This window comes from Scheffersomyces stipitis, chromosome 2 (genome assembly GCF_000209165.1).
Source record: "Scheffersomyces stipitis CBS 6054 chromosome 2, complete sequence".
Taxonomy (NCBI): Eukaryota; Fungi; Ascomycota; class Pichiomycetes; order Serinales; family Debaryomycetaceae; genus Scheffersomyces; species Scheffersomyces stipitis.
In genome coordinates this window covers 1-18,918 of record NC_009042.1, presented here as the reverse complement: position 1 = coordinate 18,918, position 18,918 = coordinate 1, and the positions used below count along the sequence as shown (strand labels likewise).

Sequence of the window (18,918 nt, the reverse complement as noted above, 5' to 3'; positions counted from 1 at the left end):
TGTTGAAGTTCCTTCTACTGCCAACTCACAAACCACCCTTACCTCAACCTGGACTGGAACGTTCACCACCACTGTCACCGAGACTGATACTCCAGGTGGTACTGACACTGTCATTGTTGAAGTTCCTTCTACTCCAAACTCTCAGACTACTCTTACCTCAACCTGGACCGGTACTACTACAAAGACTGTAACAATTACCAACACTGTTGGTGGTACTGACACTGTCATTGTCGAAGTTCCTTCTACTGCCAACTCGCAGACAACCCTTACCTCAACCTGGACTGGAACATTCACCACCACCGTCACCGAGACTGACACTCCAGGTGGTACTGACACTGTCATTGTCGAAGTTCCTACTACTGCCAACTCACAAACCACCATTACCTCTACTTGGACTGGAACATTCACCACCACTGTCACCGAGACTGATACTCCAGGTGGTACTGACACTGTCATTGTTGAAGTTCCTACTACTGCCAACTCGCAGACAACCAAGACCTCTACTTGGACTGGAACATTCACCACCACTGTCACCGAGACTGACACTCCAGGTGGTACTGACACTGTCATTGTTGAAGTTCCAACTAATGCTCAAACTACTATCACATCTACTTGGACTGGTTCTTTCACGTCCACTGTTACTTTGACTGACACTCAAGGCGGTACTGACACCGTTGTCGTTGAGGTACCTTCTACTTCTGAAGCTGGTTCTTGTGTACCAGAAACTGTCACCTTGACTGTTACCAAGCAAACTGACGCTTCTCTGACAGTCACCGTCACCAGTCCAGTCGCACCATCTACTGAAACCCACTTCACAGTCACTTCCGTTTATGTGACCACTACGACCACCACTACTGAACACAGTACTATCCCAACAGTGACTGTTACTGAAACTAAGACTGCTGGATTCTTCAGATTCTTCTGATCATATAGATATGATTGAGTTGAAAAGAGAGCACCGTCTCTATTTTGCTTCAACTTCATTTTTAAATTAGCGCAATGCTATTGAACTGGAATTTTTGCAAGATATAATTATTCATCCTTCTCCTAGTTAAAGATTTTTATTTTCTTAAATATTAATTCACATTGTAAGTTTTGAAACCAAGTTGGAAGAAACCTTGAACTGATGAGAATACCGTACCTGCATGTCTTCAAGATATAAGAGCTTGTAACACTAAAGCTTGTCTTCGAATTGGAGGTGAGACATGGATTTTGTAGGTACAAGAGAAGATTAAGGTTAATCCACCAAAGGTGCATTATGTCATTTGACAAAGCAAACTGGCTGTGCAGCAAGATATTGCTCCTCCACTTTAGACTCCTATTAACCAGGATTTGTAAAGCGCAATTAGAAAAGGCAAATCTAAATTCAATTACCCTGTATATTGCAATTGCGAGGGAACAAGAAAAATCGTTGGTTCTTAAACAATCGTCCTAACTATCGCCTGATTCTCTCTGCCATGGAATGTGAACTGCGGGCCATTATGTCACATATATAAACATACATCACGCCATCCACTTTCATCTGTTTATCATAATGAAGCGTTAGGTATCTCTATTATTCTGGATTTAAGAAATCATTTCTCCGACCTGGGGAGATGGAATGGATAATAGTTGGCTTGTAATTGAGATGATCCGATACCCGCTGCCGGTCAAGTATATTAGTAGCTTCATCTCTTCGTAGAAATATATGGTGCTCGGATGTACAACCATTCTACGATATTCAAACATTGAAATCTAATTGTTACTTTCGTCTAGTTAATAATGTCTGCTACTTCTTTGAACGGTCCCTCGGACAGAAATGAAACTGATGGTAGATTCAACCAAAATGTAGACAATGAAATCCGGGAAGTTGCTAGAAATGTAAGTAGAGAATCGAGTGATAATGAAGGTCTGCATTCGACTCGTTCAACCTTGGTTTCAAATACTTCCCAAATACCGGGACAAGTCCCCATGACTAAAGATTTGTCTGACTGCATTGATCCTAGGATTGATCCATACTCTGATCAATTCGACTCTAAGATCTGGGTACAAAATTTCAGAAAGGTTGTGCTTTCGGATCCAGATTATTATAAACCAGCATCCTTAGGAGTTGCCTATAAGGATCTTAGAGCATATGGACTTGGTGTCGATTCTGATTACCAGACTACATTTGGCAACGGAATATATAAAGTAATCAGCAGGTTTGCAAGAAAAATATCCGGTAGAGAGTCATTTTACGATATTCTTAAGCCTATGGATGGAATTCTTCTACCTGGTGAATTGACTGTTGTACTTGGTAGACCAGGCGCCGGATGTACGACACTATTGAAAACACTTGCAGCACAAACATATGGTTTCCATGTTGATAAGGAAAGTATAATTCTGTACGACGGTTTCACCCCATCGGATATTAAGACACACTATCGTGGTGATGTTGTTTATTGTTCAGAAACTGAAAAACACTTTCCACACTTGACAGTTTGGGATACTCTATACTTGGCTTCTAAGTTGAGGACCCCACAAAACAGGCCCTTAGGAATCCCAAGAACTGTGTATGCTAGGCATATGACTGAAGTTGTATTGGCTACCTATGGTTTGACTAATACCAGGCACACAAAAGTCGGCAATGATTTTGTGAGAGGTGTTTCTGGAGGTGAAAGAAAACGAGTGTCAATAGCTGAAGTTGCTTTGAATCAGGCATCGATTCAATGTTGGGATAATTCTACTAGAGGTTTAGATGCGGCAACTGCATTGGAATTTGTTAGGGCTTTAAGGGTTTCAGCTCAATACTCTAGGGCCACTCCTCTAGTTGCAATTTATCAATGCTCTCAGGATGGTTATGACATATTTGATAAGGTGATATTGATGTACGAAGGCTATCAAATCTTCTTCGGTAGCGCCAAAAAGGCAAAACAGTATTTCATTGACATGGGTTATGAGTGTCCCCAAAGGCAAACTACGGCTGACTTCTTGACTTCTTTAACTAATCCTGCTGAGAGGATTCCAAGGAAAGGCTATGAGGCGCAAGTTCCACGTACGCCTAAAGAATTCTATAATTATTGGCAGAAGTCACCTCAAAGACAAGAATTATTATCTCAAATTGATAGCTACTTGAATGAGCATAATGAGTCTGATTCCAAGAGTGAGTTTCATGAGTCTCATGTCGCGAAGCAAGCAAGGCACACTAATCCTGGATCATCGTATACTGTGTCATTCATGATGCAAGTTAAGTATGTTATCCAGAGAAATATTTTAAGACACAAGGGAGATCCATCTTTCATGCTTTTCCAGGTTTTGGGCAACATATACATGGCATTTATCATTTGCTCCATCTTTTACAATCTTCTGCCCACGACAGACTCCTTCTACAGTAGAGGTGCAGCTTTATTTTTCGCTGTCTTGTTCAATGCATGTGCATCAGTGTTGGAAGTATTTTCGCTTTATGAGGCTAGACCCATTGTTGAAAAGCATAAGACATATGCATTGTACCATCCTTCGGCTGACGCTATCGGTTCAATAATAACAGAACTTCCTTCTAAGATCGTTACCTGTATTGGATTTAATTTGGTCTACTATTTCATGATTAACTTCAGGCGGGATGCTGGTCATTTCTTTTTCTATTTGCTCGTAAACTTCACTGCTACCATTTCCATGTCTCACATATTTAGAACAATTGGTGCTGCGACCAAGACGATGTCCCAGGCTATGACACCTGCAGAAATATTATTGCTTGCATTTGTAATCTTCGCAGGATTTATCATTCCGACGCCAAATATGCATAAATGGTGCAGATGGATAAATTATATTAATCCGATCGCATATGCATTTGAGGCTCTAGTTGCAAATGAATTTACTGATAGACATTTCGAATGTTCAAAATTTGTACCTTCTGGAGGCGACTACCCTGATGAGGGACCAAACCGGATTTGCAGCGTCGTTGGATCTGTCGTTGGTGAAACCTTTGTTAATGGTGATGCGTATATAAATGAATCTTTCAAGTATTACTCTTCGCATAGATGGAGAAATTGGGTAATTGTTGTTGGCTTCCTGATTTTCTTTATGTTTGTTTATATTCTCATGTGTGAGTTTAATAGGGGATCGAGACAGAAAGGTGAAGTTCTTCTCTTCCAGAAGATGTTTCCTAAAAAACAGGTTGATATGGAAATGGGAAAAATGGAAAAATTTACACCAGAATTCACTGGCAATTCAAGTCTTGAAAGTAAACCAAAGCAAACATATACTGGGGGTATTTTCCATTGGAGACATTTATCATACAGTGTGAAAATCAAATCTGAAAATAGAGTAATCTTGGATGACATCGATGGTTGGGTCAAGCCAGGTGAGATTACTGCCTTGATGGGAGCGACAGGTGCTGGAAAGACTACATTATTGAATGCCCTCTCGGATAGGTTGACTGTTGGTGTTGTCACCGACGGCGTTAGAATGGTAAACGGAAGACAATTGGATGCTTCTTTCCAAAGATCAGTTGGGTATGTTCAACAACAGGATTTACATTTGCAGACATCCACCGTCCAGGAAGCTCTAAAACTATCTGCATATTTGAGGCAACCTTATGCAGTATCGAAAAAGGAGAAGGATGACTATGTAAACTACGTGATTAAATTATTGGATATGGAACTGTATTCTGAAGCTGTTGTGGGCGTGTCTGGAGAAGGTCTTAATGTCGAGCAAAGAAAAAGGCTCTCAATTGGCGTTGAATTAGTAGCAAAGCCAAAGTTGTTACTTTTCTTAGACGAGCCTACATCTGGATTGGATTCACAAACGGCCTGGTCCATTTGCAAATTGATTAGAAAATTAGCTGACAATGGCCAGGCAATTATATGCACCATTCATCAACCTTCGGCCATTCTATTGAAGGAATTTGATCGACTTCTTTTCTTGCAGAAAGGAGGCCAAACCGTATACTTTGGTGAATTGGGAGATTTCTTTCAAACTTTGATTGATTATTTTGAAAAGAAAGGTGCTCATAAATGCCCTGCGGATGCTAATCCAGCTGAGTGGATGTTGGAGGTAATTGGTGCGGCTCCAGGTTCTCATTCGAAGGAAGATTATTCAAAGGTGTGGAAGAATTCTGAAGAGTATAAGAAGGTCCAAAGAGAATTAGATGCTATGGAAAAAGAGCTCGTTGAACTACCAGTTGATGATGACCCAGAGAAGTTCCAGACATTTACAAATCCGTTGTGGAAACAGTATTTATTAGTTACCAAAAGAGTCCTCGAGCAGTATTGGAGAACACCAAGTTATACTTATAACAAGGTGTCATTGGCTATCCTTGCTGCTTTGTTCAATGGGTTTTCATTTTTCAAGGCAGACAAATCTCGTCAGGGCCTTCAAAATCAAATGTTTTCAGTTTTTATGTTTTTGGTCAATTTGATGACTTTAGTACAACAGTATTTGCCTCATTATGTTGCGCAGAGAGATCTATATGAAGTCAGAGAGAGACCTTCAAAAACATTCAGTTGGTTTGCTTTCATTACTGCCCAAATTAGTTCAGAGATACCTTGGAATATTTTATGTGGCACATTAGCCTTTGTTTGTTGGTATTATCCTGTTGGTTTTTATCGTAATGCTGAAGAAACTAATACTGTTAAGGAACGTGGAGCATGCATGTGGTTTGCCATAGTCATGTTCTACGTTTACACTTCGACATTAGGACAGCTATGTATTTCTTTCTTGCAGTTGGCAGACAATGCGACCAACTTAGTTGTCATCTTGTTCAACATGTGCCTTGCGTTCTGCGGTGTATTGGTAACCAAACAAAAGTTGCCGGGATTCTGGATATTCATGTACAGGGCGAACCCATTCACATACTTGGTTTCAGTTATTTTATCTACAGGGTTGTATGATACAAAAGTTACATGCTCCTCTAGAGAGATTCTAGATATTCCTGTTCCGCAGGGATTAACGTGTGAACAATTTATGGGACCTTACATGGAGGTCTCTGGTGGCTACTTGCTTAGAGATGGTGGCGAATGCCGTTATTGTACAATGGCTAACACTAACGTATTCCTCGATCTGATAAATGCTAATTATCATACGAGATTTAGGGATATGGGGATTTTTATCTCGTTTATTGGCATTAATGTTGTAGGTACAATTTGCTTCTACTGGCTTGCTAGGGTTCCAAAGTTCAACAAAAGGTCAACTAAATAGAAATGTGTAGTATTTTAATTAGATGCAAAGATCTTTCTAGAATCTGCGCTATTTATTTTTTTATTTAACTCTATTAATCAATGCTGTAACAATTTCTTCTATCATTCTAGTGAAGGTTAATCTTGGCTGTTTTTTAGTGATCTACGTATATCTGTGGGAAATCTCCGTTACTTCATTTGCAACTTAATATATCACAAGGAAGTATACCAGACTTGAACTCGTTAAGCCTTGTCAACACATCAAAATATTTCTGGAATATCGGTACAATGATAGGGACCAAGACGAAAATTCTTCTACATATAATGCAAAAATTGATCTAAACATGAAAAGTAAATGGTCTTGACAGATGAAGAAATAGGACAAATGATGTTATTCATTCCACAATACCTCTACTAGGCTATTGCAAAACAATTTGCAGATTCAGAATACACCCATGGTCAACCATCCAACATTTATTTAGTTTCAGCTTTTATTTAGTTTCAGCTTTTATGATAAACATCATAATGCTTTTTAGAAGATGTAGTGGCAAAAATGATTGACTACGTCAGACAAGGGTTCAATTTAATATTAGGTATCGCAGGACTAGTATTTCAAAAGAAAAATTGCTGTACAGTTAACTTTCACAAACCAAATAGTTCACTAAAGCTGATATTGTGCCAGGTGTTCAACTTTATCAAGTGAAACAATCAGTCAGTACCGGCTCTACCCAGGATGCGCATCATCTTGTCCTTCTTCATTCAAGTGGATGAATATGTAGCCTATTACAAGATAATTTCCTTGGTTACTTCAATGTTGACTTGAATTTCCGGAACATTTTCAGCTAATCCGTCAAATCCAATGCCGTTCAGACAGTCGACTATTGGAAAGTATTCGGATGCATAAATGACGCTTCATAAGCGTGTACAAATCAAAGTTTGACTTCCATAGTTTCCGTCAAATTTAGTGGAACTTAATAACCCTTGTATGGCATGAAGAGAGGTGAAATCCTATTTGTTTCCATTTCTTATAAGACATTAATCTTCATCAGGCAAGTGATAGTACCGAAATTTAATTGCATCTTTAGTGAGGGTAGTGTAAGTGAATTGGTGCCGCAATTTTTCAAAAGCATACTTATTCAATTTCTTCTGGAAGTACGATGAACCCTGTCACATTATTTTCCTCGCTATTTGCAATATTTGCAGTCACAACAGCTAGGCAACCATCTGAAATCAGATTGGACCAACTAAAATTAAGAGAAACATTTGGCACATTGATTACTCTAGATACTCAAGCAGCATTGTCAAATGCTACTCCAGATGATAAGCTAACCCTTGAAATAGGGGATCAGGTCACTATAGCTGAAATTGACGATGTCAATGATGGGATAACAGTCATATTATATGAAGTTACCAATAATAATGAGACTGAAACTATTGACCAGATTAATTCAGAGATAAGGACTACAAAAAGAACTTACGGAGGTCATTACCATCATAATTTTACACGATTTTTCTGCAATGAACATTTGAGACGTAAGTCTGTACATTACGGATCGGCGCCCAGAGAAGATGAAAATGAGCATATACGTGGTGATCTTAAAATACTAGTCAAATTTGGAGCACGTGAGGCGTACCAGGCGTTAGGGAATGTAGCATCAGGTGTGTGCATAGCTATGTTGAATACGAAGATCCATGAGATAATGTATGGTGTTGATGGCGGCAAAAACTGTATGTCTGACATCAGAATCTTCCAAATAGGGAGTACATGGTTAAATGCTGCCGGTTTATCAAGCATCTTAACATGCCGGACCGGTGGTAAGAAGTGTGATACAACACTCGCTCGCGAGAAGCTTGAGAAAGCAGTGAGATGGGCTGATAACTCAATGGATGATTACCCAAACTCTGAGTATTGGACATATGGCTTCAGCAACTCAGGTACATGGCATTTTTGTATAAAAGTAACTAGAAAAGAAATGCAGCCAAGCAGAGCTGGGGCTGATGTATTCATCAGATCTTTAGAATGTCCAAAAGGATTCTGTGGCAAGGGCAAGTATGACGATTTTTCTCATGAAGTTGTGAGCTTTCATCTCTATGTGATATGAAATTAAAAGTGCAAAGCGCATGCTATTAATGGTGATGATTATTTTGTAGATGAGTAAATATCTACAGTAGGAGTGGAAAATGATACGCCGCTATTTTATTTCAAGCTGAATATACTATCACAGTTATTACCTCGAGAACACTCATATTGCATCTATATCCACATCTCGAAGACTTTCTGGAATATCCGTACAATCAAAAGAACCCATGCAAAGAATCTAATACGTATGGGCTTGTAAATATTTGATCCACTAAAGCTAAAAGTTAAAAGTTAATGGTCTCAACCGCTGCGAAAATGAGATAGGGAAAATGATAATATACTAAATACAATTCAGGGTATGCTTAGACTTGAATATAGTAGCTCTAGCTCTATTGAAACTTTAAATAGATTAGCTCATTTGGAGGACTAGAAACAGCAAAAAAACGTAAAAAATTTAGGAAATTCTCCTAATCGTAGATAATACATAAATTATTTGCAGATTGTAACGTTGACGCGAGCGAGGTGCCTAATCTTAAGTACTCTTTTCGATTTCCGATCCATGAACCAAGAGGTTTCTAGTCGCTATATATATACAGCCTCTCGCAAGGGGATAGTCCATCGTGAAAAGTTTTCACTGCTTATCGACTGTCCAATGGGATCCATTTAAACACAATATGCGTCCATAACCGCCGTAAGTAGGACCAACCAACAGTCGCGTCATATAATGAACATTCTCTGAGGATAATTTTGTAAGATTCAAAAGTGATGAATTCTTACTTAATAGAATGAGGACAATCGAATGGTACTACTTTTAAAGCCGGTAGAGTTATTTTGCAGCAGTTAGTGTTTTTATAGTATTTTTCGCATTCTTTCTATAGAGACAAGCAGTTGTTGTTCAGGAATTGAGAAAAGATACAAAAGCAATACAAAAGTTAAGATTGTAAGAATGTGGATATATAATGATAGTTACTGTTGATAGTTATGTTAGCTATTGTTGATATCATGATGTAGTATTAATGTGAATGTGATATTGTATTATATTGGGTTGTATTCTATTGGGTTGTATTATGTTGAGTTGTAGATATGGAAGGAATTGAATCACATGACTGGAATTGATTGATAGGGAATTATGTACAGTCAATATAGAGGTGAAACAATTTATCCGCATTTGATGTGCGTGTATTACTAAAATGAGAACTGAGAGGTATAAAAGAGAGGCGAGATCCCCAAAGTTTGAAAATAATTATGAAGATCATCAATTGATTCATTTGAAGTAGGATATCCTGGATTTTTATGGAATTACATAATGTTCAACAATAGGATTCTATTATCAACTTAAGACCAGATGGGCAGCTTTTCTAAGCAGTTGTATCAACAGTTGTACCAAATCAGCAAAGTATTGCAGTAGGAGAAAGCCTGACCAGAACAGTAGGGACAAGGCCAAGAGAATATAAGATATTTCAACAATTGATATCCGTCACTACTTCGTCACTCGTAGGGTGTATTTATCATAATTTACACAAGGATTCCAATGTTTTAAGTGAGGAAGCAATGTGAATCGATTCCTTCACATTCGGGCAAAAGCAGCCATTCACGTGACCTGGTGTTGTTTTATCTATTGCTGCAGATGTAAAATGCTTACGTCAGATATTGCCAATAGTCCTATATGTAACACTCCCAAAATAGGACATAACGTGACAGAAGATATGTGATATTAGTTTTGTTGCACGGGCAGGACATAACGTGACCACTGATGCGACATATTGGTTGAGGCACGGAAGTTAAGTGAGGCGACCCAAATAGGATATAGCGTGACCAAAGGGGTGTGAGTTGATAGTTGCGGCACGGATGTATAATAGCGGCACGGGCCTTGCGGTATGGATCTTTTCACGTCTTGCGGTATGGATCTTTTCACGTCTTGCGGTATGGATCTTTTCACGTCTTGCGGTATGGATCTTTTCACGTCTTGCGGTATGGATCTTTTCACGTCTTGCGGTATGGATCTTTTCACGTCTTGCGGTATGGATCTTTTCACGTCTTGCGGTATGGATCTTTTCACGTCTTGCGGTATGGATCTGACGGGCGGGTAGCCCTTTAGGGCTGCCCGCGCTGCCTGAATTAACTATGCCTTAACTATGTGTCCGACATTATGCCGTTGATCTTTCCGATGTCGCACCGTGTCGTTCTCCCTTGCCTCATGTATACCTATTCGTTGATGTTGTCGTTTGGTGTACATGTTTGTATACAGTCCGCAACACAATGGTTTATTTGTTTTATTTTAACAATTATTCTACAATTTTATGCAAACTGTTCAAGAATTAAATATATATTTATGAAAAAAAAAAAATTAAATCATCCAATTTCTTCTAATCTTCTTCTCTTGTTGACACAAAAATGACACTGCTCCTTACCAGCATCATAACAGCTTTCTTCCGTTAACCGCATGTGTCTCATCAATATTATATTAACACAACTGTCCAATAAGTCCCGTTGAAACTTAGACGAACTAGTGTTGTACAACACCATCTCTACCTTCCCACTGCTCAATTGACTGCCAACAAGCAACTCTATCGGGTCTTTAATTGAATATGCAAACAAGACGGTTCTGGCTTCGAACTCATCAAGTCCCACCATGGCTTGTGCCGTAGCAACCACTACCTTGATATTCTCCCTCACCATCTTATTTAATGCTGCTGTTCTACTCTGCGGTTCTCCACAGATACCTATACATAGAACATCCTCCTCATCCAATACATGCTCCAAGTATAACACATCTACATTAGATTGAACAAGCACAAGCGCCGATCCCAAACTCCTAACTCTGTTTAAAATCATTTGATTTATTGACGCAGTATTCGGCTTCTTGAAAAGAATATATTCTTTGTGAGGCAACAGTGGTTCCTGCGATGACACCCTTCCCAACCGATTGAGACTAAATAACGTCCGCATCGAATTGTCTGAAACCTGCGGAAGGAATGATGTCAAAAATACGACGGGTACATTTCGGTTTCCATCGACCACAAAATCTTTCATCTGCAATATATGGGCATCGTCAATCACCACCCGCCGGAGAAAGCTCCTGCCTTGATGAGCCGTGGACTCAAAATATCGGATTACTTGATTAAGATATCTAAGTTGCCCGTCTTCAACCAGCATCAATAGAACATCGTAGTCATTGACCAGTGCATCTACTCCACGAAACGTACGCACCTTGAATCCTAACTCTGTCAATTGCCGGATGGTGGAGTTGAGTATAGAAATGTAAGGTACCACTAATATGGTAACTAAGTGAATCTTTCTACCTCGTTCGGACTGCCGACGACTGAAAGAAAGCTCCGCCAACATCGCAATGATACAACAAGTCGTCTTTCCCAGGTTAATGGCCACCGTCATACTGAAGCAATTAGCCACATCCGACGCGGCCCGTTGCTGCCCCTTCTTGAACTTAAAGTGTTGCCCAAACATCTGTCTGCCAGCATCTAGAAGTTCTTCACCTGTCAATTTAGGTGGTTCGTCCTCAATCCATATACTAGGTGAAAATATTTGAAGAGTGGACATCTCCAAACACTTATGCCATGCTGCCAGACAGTCTCTCATTCGTCGAAGCATGACATGATTATATCCATCTCTATTTGTGGCATAGCTTTCGACAAACCTATTAAAAGAATGCCCAGCCTGTTCGGCAAGAGCCTTGTCAATTATGATCTGTAATCCAACCATCCCAGAGACATTCTCCGCAACTAAATATGAAAGCACCTGTCTTATTTCCCCATAATTGAGTCCTCTAAGATATGGAGTTGTTGAAGCCATGAACTGACGGAACGACTTTCCAAGGACAGTACTGCTTTTGATGTTCTTTTCTCCCATGAATAAATGGAGCTTGTATTTATCACTGAGGTTCTCAAACTCAGTGACATTCATTGAACCAGTCTGTTCTTCATACTCCACAAGTTTATGTTCGAACGGCCTGACAAAGTAGATATAGTGAGCCAAACACTCCGACACTTCTTCTGGTAGCATCTTGACAATAGGACGTACTCGACTGTATTTCATAGTGTTCTTTCCATTGTTGGTAAAGAGTCCAAGCATCCCATCAGCAACAAACACATTACTTCCCAATCTATGTGCGTCACGTATAAGCACCAGGTATAATTCTGTTAAACGATAAGGCGACCCACACGTCAACAAGATCATATAAAATAAAAAGTCGTTTAATCTAGAAAGTCGGCGTCGGCAATACTGAAGACTTTTGCTATCAGACTTATCAACCAGATTATTTTCCAAGCATGTATCGATGTCTCTTTGATCCCATCTGTAACCTGTCATAGGCACTCCAACAACTCTTTTTTTCTGTGCCGCCACCATTTCATGCATGGCCATAGCCGGTGTCAAGATGATGTCCTTGAAAAGTTCCTGAGTTTCAAGTACATATTGTTCAATAGCAGCATGCACCCATCTTTTGATGTCGTCAAGTGCTACTTCAAATCCATTTATTTTGACCTTGTCTCCAACACGCATCACTTGGATGGTCCTTCCAATTGTACGAGGACTTAACGAATGTAGCTCGTTATTGAACTTGCAAAATCGGCCAAAGTTGAGTGATATTGACCCTGTCTTGTTACAATCCTGAACAAAAGGATAGATATATGACTCGTCTTTTTTCATCACATCAACAGCTATACATTTGAATGCAAAAAGTACAGCGCAGCAGAAATCGCACCGGTACGACGTGATTTTGAATCCGACCCCTGCTTCGTCAATTAGACACACCATTAGACTGCGCATAAACACATCTTCCATGCAGTTTGCATCGTCTTCCTGCAACACTTGCACCGGAGACAACAACCAGAACACCCCGAATATCTTCATTTGACTGAAAAATCTTCGTAATCCCTGTTTTTTGTTGGCACAGAATACTTGATCAAAGTCTTTCATGGCTTGATGTTCCTTCAACTCACACATTTTCATGGCGACATAGAGAAATCTAGCTAACATGGGTCCGTATGGCAGGGCAGAGTTTGGAGTGCTACAGAACCTGGAATTTGTGATGAGCACTGAGAGCGAAGACCCAGGTGTCAATGATAATCTTTTCTTCGATACATATGTCTTACACAATTGTACCAAACGTGGCCACCTTTTGTCACCAGACTTGTTTAAAAATGAGCGATACTTTGTATACTCATGCGCTTTGTATCTGGATAAAAATGGATCTACACTTCGCAAGTCAGGAATGCTCTTTGTTGGTTTGAAAAAATTATCCACTAAGCTCAGATCTTGAATTCGGAAGTAATTCGTCTTGGCCTCTGCGTTTCGAACACTGTAACCATAGACAATATGTTTTTCAGGTCCCTCTTCTCGTTGGTGCTTGGCTTGTTTGATATGAATGGAAACCCTGGCGTGGTGAGAAATGAACTTACACACATGACACATGTAGTATTTAGTTGGCTGCACGCAGTTATCTACCAACTTGAAATCGAGATGCTTTTCGATGCCATCTTCAACAACCACCACTGGGCCGTCATATTTTACTGCTGCTTCCAAAGTTACGACGTGTTGATGGTGACTGGGTGCCAACATGTATTCATACTTCCTACCCATATTGTGGAGCATGTAAGATATTAACACATTCCTCACCGACAGCATTAAGCCGCCAAAGAAAACCTTCCTCACCAACCTGTGCGATATACTTCGGAACCACTTCTGCTTAAAATCGTAGTATAAGCCAAGCTCCTTCACTAGCAAATAGTTGTGCCTGGCCAAGTATTGGTCGGGTGCCATACCTAGCTTGCCCTCTAACCACTTTACCTTGCCTTCGTATTCTTCTACCGTCCACCCGGGTCCCCCCATAACCCATTGCCTACTCGGTCCCGTACTATCTTGAACAGGTGCAGCAGCTTGTGCCTGAGCTTCGTCTTCGGCTTCGGCTCCGGCTACAGCTACGGCTTCGGCTACAGCTGCGGCTTCAGCTTCAGCTGCAGCTACGGCTTCATCTTGAATTCCAATTGCATAATATAGGCCCCTTGGTCGCTCTATAAGATATCCTTGAAAATCCCCTCTTTTATCATGACCAGCATATTCTCTGTCGACCATGCTTGCACGTTCGCGCCTGTGCCTAGAAAAGGCAGTTTTTGTTTTAAAAACCTGATAGCACTGTTTACAATAGCATAACTTCTTCGAGCTAGCAACTTGGGAAATATTTTGACTCCAGTAGATATGGCCTCTTGTTATCTTGTTCTGGAATTTGCTGGAGTCAATGATTTGAGTGCTAATGACACGCTCCACCAAGTTTCGAATACGACTTTTGCCGTCCCCAATTTCTTCCAATATGTTCTTGAAAAACCTTGCATCCACGTCAATATAACGTTCGTTTGTTATATAGTAGTATAAACAGTGGATTGGATCGTAAACTAGGCTGTGGGATTCCTCCAATAGTTCAGCGACTACGTTTTGTTCTTCCTGAGTTGGAGGTGGAAGAGTTCGGGACTCTTGTTCGCAGTCAGTTTCCTCCTCGTCTGTCGAGTACGGCTCCACTATGTATTCATGATTAGTCTCCAGTTCGTCTTCGAATGAAGGAATAACTAACTCTTCATCATCGAAGTCGCTATCTTCCAATTCTCCTGTACTGATTGTTTCGTTGGACCCAAATATAACCAAGAGATTGAATCCCGTTGCAGCCTTGATTGCATATCCTTCGCGACTGATGAATCTATCATGTCCAGTATTCTTTGCGTGACGAGTAGTGCTTCTTATGTTTTCATTGTTCTCATTGAATCCTATTACAAATCCACATTCCGAACAGTACGTATGTATTGTTGGAGGGAGTCTTGAAAAGGCTCGGGAAATTTCAAATGTCCTACCCTTGGTACCTTCTGGAAGTCTGTAGTACTGAGGCATGGCTTCGATGTATTCCTGAATGTGTTCTAACATCTGGGTACACTGTGCATGTGACACACTTTCCAGGAGAAATGACCTGAAAGTACTAGAGGAGATGTCAAGAAAGTGATTTTTCCCTCTCAGCCAAACAAGATTGTTGATTCGAATAATACCTTTACTTTTCAACTGAGACCATCCACTAACAGTGGAGTTACTGACAAGGCCATTATCATACAATAAATCTTCGTCCGAACCATGCTCATTATCATAGTCATCATCAGTGTCATAGGCTGAAATCTCTGATTCATCATTATGCGATTCAGTAACATTATCTATTGCAAGGTCAATCAATTCTTCATCTTCTTGAACATTATCATCTGCAAAGTCAATATCAGAATCAGAAGCTTCATCAAATGACCTAAAGTCTCCTTCTTGAACATCATCTACTGTAAAGGTTTCCATATCAGAAGCTAAGTCTACCGACCTTAAATCATCTTCGCCAACGAAAAGAGCATCCGAATCAGAGGCAATATATTCGGATTCAGAAGCATTTCTCCTTTGGCCTGTCATTTCTCCACTCAGTTTCAATAAGAAAATTGACCCCTGCTCCATTCTGTATCCCATCCCAGTTAGAGCATTTAGATTATCGACTTCACAACGGCCATCGGTGATAGCCGAATTGATACAATTAGGGCAGTAGTGGATCACTAAAGGCTCTATGCCTTGAAGGGGTTCGTTCAACCAAATAATTGTTTTTGCTGTCTCGACCAATGCATTAAAGCCGGTTAATAAATGCCAGTAGTTGGAATTCAATAATACTGCTTGCATATGTATTTCTAGAAACATGTATCTGTCAATGATAGTAGACAACGAGTTGCGAACAATTGCGGAGTTTCTAACCAAAAACATACATTTGTGTTCGTGCCAGTATAACCCCACATAAGGAATGTATACGATATTGGCATATTTTTGCAAAAAGGCATTAGCGGTCATATTTTCGCATTGACTCACACACATATTGGTGATTAGAGAACCCTTCAATTGGACTTGTAAGGCTCTATTGGTGAAGCGAGAGCCCATTAGTTCCCTATTTATGAAAAAAGAACGATCGAAGATGGGAGAAGAACAAAGTCTGGCTGGACTTCGAACTGTCACATTTGGAGTGCTTGGCGGAGGAGTATCTGGTAAGGAAGGTCTACGTTGGTATTCTTTCAAAAGAAAAAACCCCCCCAGTTCCACTTTATAGCCTTCTCCTCTTCTCATGTATCCATGACTGGGGCATTTGACCGGGAGACGGCCAACATTTCTGGTTTCTTTACAGGTATCACAAAAGGCGAAGTCTACTACATCAATGCCAGGGATCGGGTTTGGAATAGTAGCCACATTGACAATATTTGACTCACGTTCTATTTGGTTATAATAAGGTGATTGTTTTGTTGTTTTCCTAATGAAGTCAAGATAGCTTTGCTTCGACTTTGTGCTTAACTTGTAGTCTGCATATCTCGAATCTGACGAGACAAAAAACTGTCCTTTTTCCAGGTAGAAGTATCCAAGAGACTCAACAAACACAAAGGAATTCTTGGCCAAGTAGTCAAATTTGTCTTTTGACAGATTAGTCTTTGTTGGAGTAGCTTGCATTGTAGAACTTGGCAGACTCTGCATATACGATTGAGGACTCTGTCTATACGATTGGGGACTCTGCCTATATGTTTGGGGGATCTGCCAAATGTGCTCACCGTTGGAATTTTCACATTTGATATCTTTTTGACTGAAGTCATTTAAAGCATCTTCGAAGTTCAGATCCAGCTCCAGATTCAGTTCCAGATCCAAATTTATTGGATTACAACTTGAATAGCCTGGTGCTTGAGTACTCATTGGGGTTTCATTATTCGACAATGACTGAGAGAGCGATATTTGAGCATTGGAGGGTTTTGGAATTATAATTGTTTTTGAAGTCATTACTGATTGACTTTAAAAGAGATTGACTATTAAAATATAGTTATTCGAAAGCAGAATTAAGAGAATTCGGGCCATTTATATGAAGATTCTAGACAATACTCCTAATCGGGATAAAAACATGTATTGTTTGTTGATTGTAACTTTGACGCGAAGAGCCTAAACTTAAAATCCCTTTTTGGAATAATCTTTTCGTGTTGTGTCTTGTGACCAAGGACCATGTGTTCATATTTTATATTGTTATAATAATAGCTTTTTGATTTTGTAAGACTGAAAGATCATGAATTCTTGATCTATAGAAGATGGGCTATCGAATGGTACTACTTTTAGTGCAGGTGGAATTTTTTGCAGCAATTAATATTTTTATAATATTTTTCGCAGTCTTTTCAGAAAGACAAGTAGTACTTATTCACAAGTAATTGAGAAGAGTGATTAAAATATGGAAAAAGCTAAGATTGTAAAAATATGCAAGAATTAAGTTAGGTAACACTGATAACACGATGTGGGATTAGCGTGAATGTACTATTGTCACTCTAAGTTGTGTACTTGTTTGATTTGGGGGAGGTAGATTTATTAGTATTCAATCGTAAATTTGATGAATAGGGAAATTATATACAGTATATATTTTAGAGTTGGCCAATTTGTGTGTGGATACCAAAAATGAGAAATGAGAAGTATAAAAGAGAGGCGAGATCCTCAAAATTTGAAAATAGATTATATGGATATAATTCAAATTATTTATGATTCGAATGAAGGAGGTTATTCTAGATGATTAGAGAATAACATGTAACTGTATAATTCAATGTATCCGGTAAGACGAGGTGGTTGAATTGTCCAAACAGGTTTTTGCAATACATGAATCCCTTGTCAGAACTCACTATCTATCCCATTAGTTCTATTTATCCGGCCGGAAGTGGCCTGCACGTGACCTGGTAGTCGTATAATTTTGATTGCTGCAAAAAGAAGAATCCCAACTCATACGACATTCTTCGCAGTAGACCTGTACCGATTCGCGGAAAAAGCGTCTTTCACGTGACCTGACAAGATTCGTATCTATTGCTGCAGCGGAGATATGGTTAGATCAGTTCGACCAACAGTCCTGTATGGAACAGACCCAAATAGGACATTTGTAACGTGACCAAAGATATGTGATTTTGGTTTGTTGCACGGGCAGGACATAACGTGACCACTGATGCGAGATATTGGTTGAGGCACGGAAGTTTAGTGAGGCGACCCAAATAGGATATAACGTGACCAAAGGCGTGTGTATTAATAGTTGCGGCACGGTTGTATACTAGCGGCACGGGCCTTGCGGTATGGATCTTTTCACGTCTTGCGGTATGGATCTTTTCACGTCTTGCGGTATGGATCTTTTCACGTCTTGCGGTATGGATCTTTTCACGTCTTGCGGTATGGATCTTTTCACGTCTTGCGGTATGGATCTTTTCACGTCTTGCGGTATGGATCTTTTCACGTCTTGCGGTATGGATCTTTTCACGTCTTGCGGTATGGATCTTTTCACGTCTTGCGGTATGGATCTTTTCACGTCTTGCGGTATGGATCTTTTCACGTCTTGCGGTATGGATCTTTTCACGTCTTGCGGTATGGATCTTTTCACGTCTTGCGGTATGGATCTTTTCACGTCTTGCGGTATGGATCTTTTCACGTCTTGCGGTATGGATCTTTTCACGTCTTGCGGTATGGATCTTTTCACGTCTTGCGGTATGGATCTTTTCACGTCTTGCGGTATGGATCTTTTCACGTCTTGCGGTATGGATCTTTTCACGTCTTGCGGTATGGATCTTTTCACGTCTTGCGGTATGATCTTTTCACGTCTTGCGGTATGGATCTTTTCACGTCTTGCGGTATGATCTTTTC

The 18,918-nt window shown here is 40.0% G+C and overlaps 3 protein-coding genes across 3 annotated transcripts; 2 read left to right on the top strand and 1 right to left on the bottom strand. All coding sequences in view use genetic code 12, as the record gives it.

Moving 5' to 3' along the window:
- Positions 1-1,815: 1,815 nt before the first annotated feature.
- Positions 1,816-6,153, top strand: CDR4.1 (ABC transporter; the record flags this gene model as incomplete). The annotated part of the gene is made up of 1 exon (XM_001382724.1): positions 1,816-6,153. A coding segment is annotated over one exon (4,338 nt), but the record flags the coding sequence as incomplete, so codon positions are not given.
- A 1,573-nt stretch (positions 6,154-7,726) lies between these two features.
- PICST_41754 (predicted protein) lies at positions 7,727-8,233 on the top strand (the record flags this gene model as incomplete). The annotated part of the gene is made up of 1 exon (XM_001382723.1): positions 7,727-8,233. A coding segment is annotated over one exon (507 nt), but the record flags the coding sequence as incomplete, so codon positions are not given.
- Positions 8,234-10,563: 2,330 nt separating this feature from the next.
- ADD3.2 (ATP-dependent DNA helicase) lies at positions 10,564-17,306 on the bottom strand (the record flags this gene model as incomplete). The annotated part of the gene is made up of 1 exon (XM_001382191.1): positions 10,564-17,306. The coding sequence occupies exon 1, from the start codon at positions 17,041-17,043 to the stop codon at positions 10,564-10,566; it is 6,480 nt and encodes a 2,159-aa protein (XP_001382228.2). The 5' UTR covers positions 17,044-17,306.
- Positions 17,307-18,918: the final 1,612 nt, after the last annotated feature.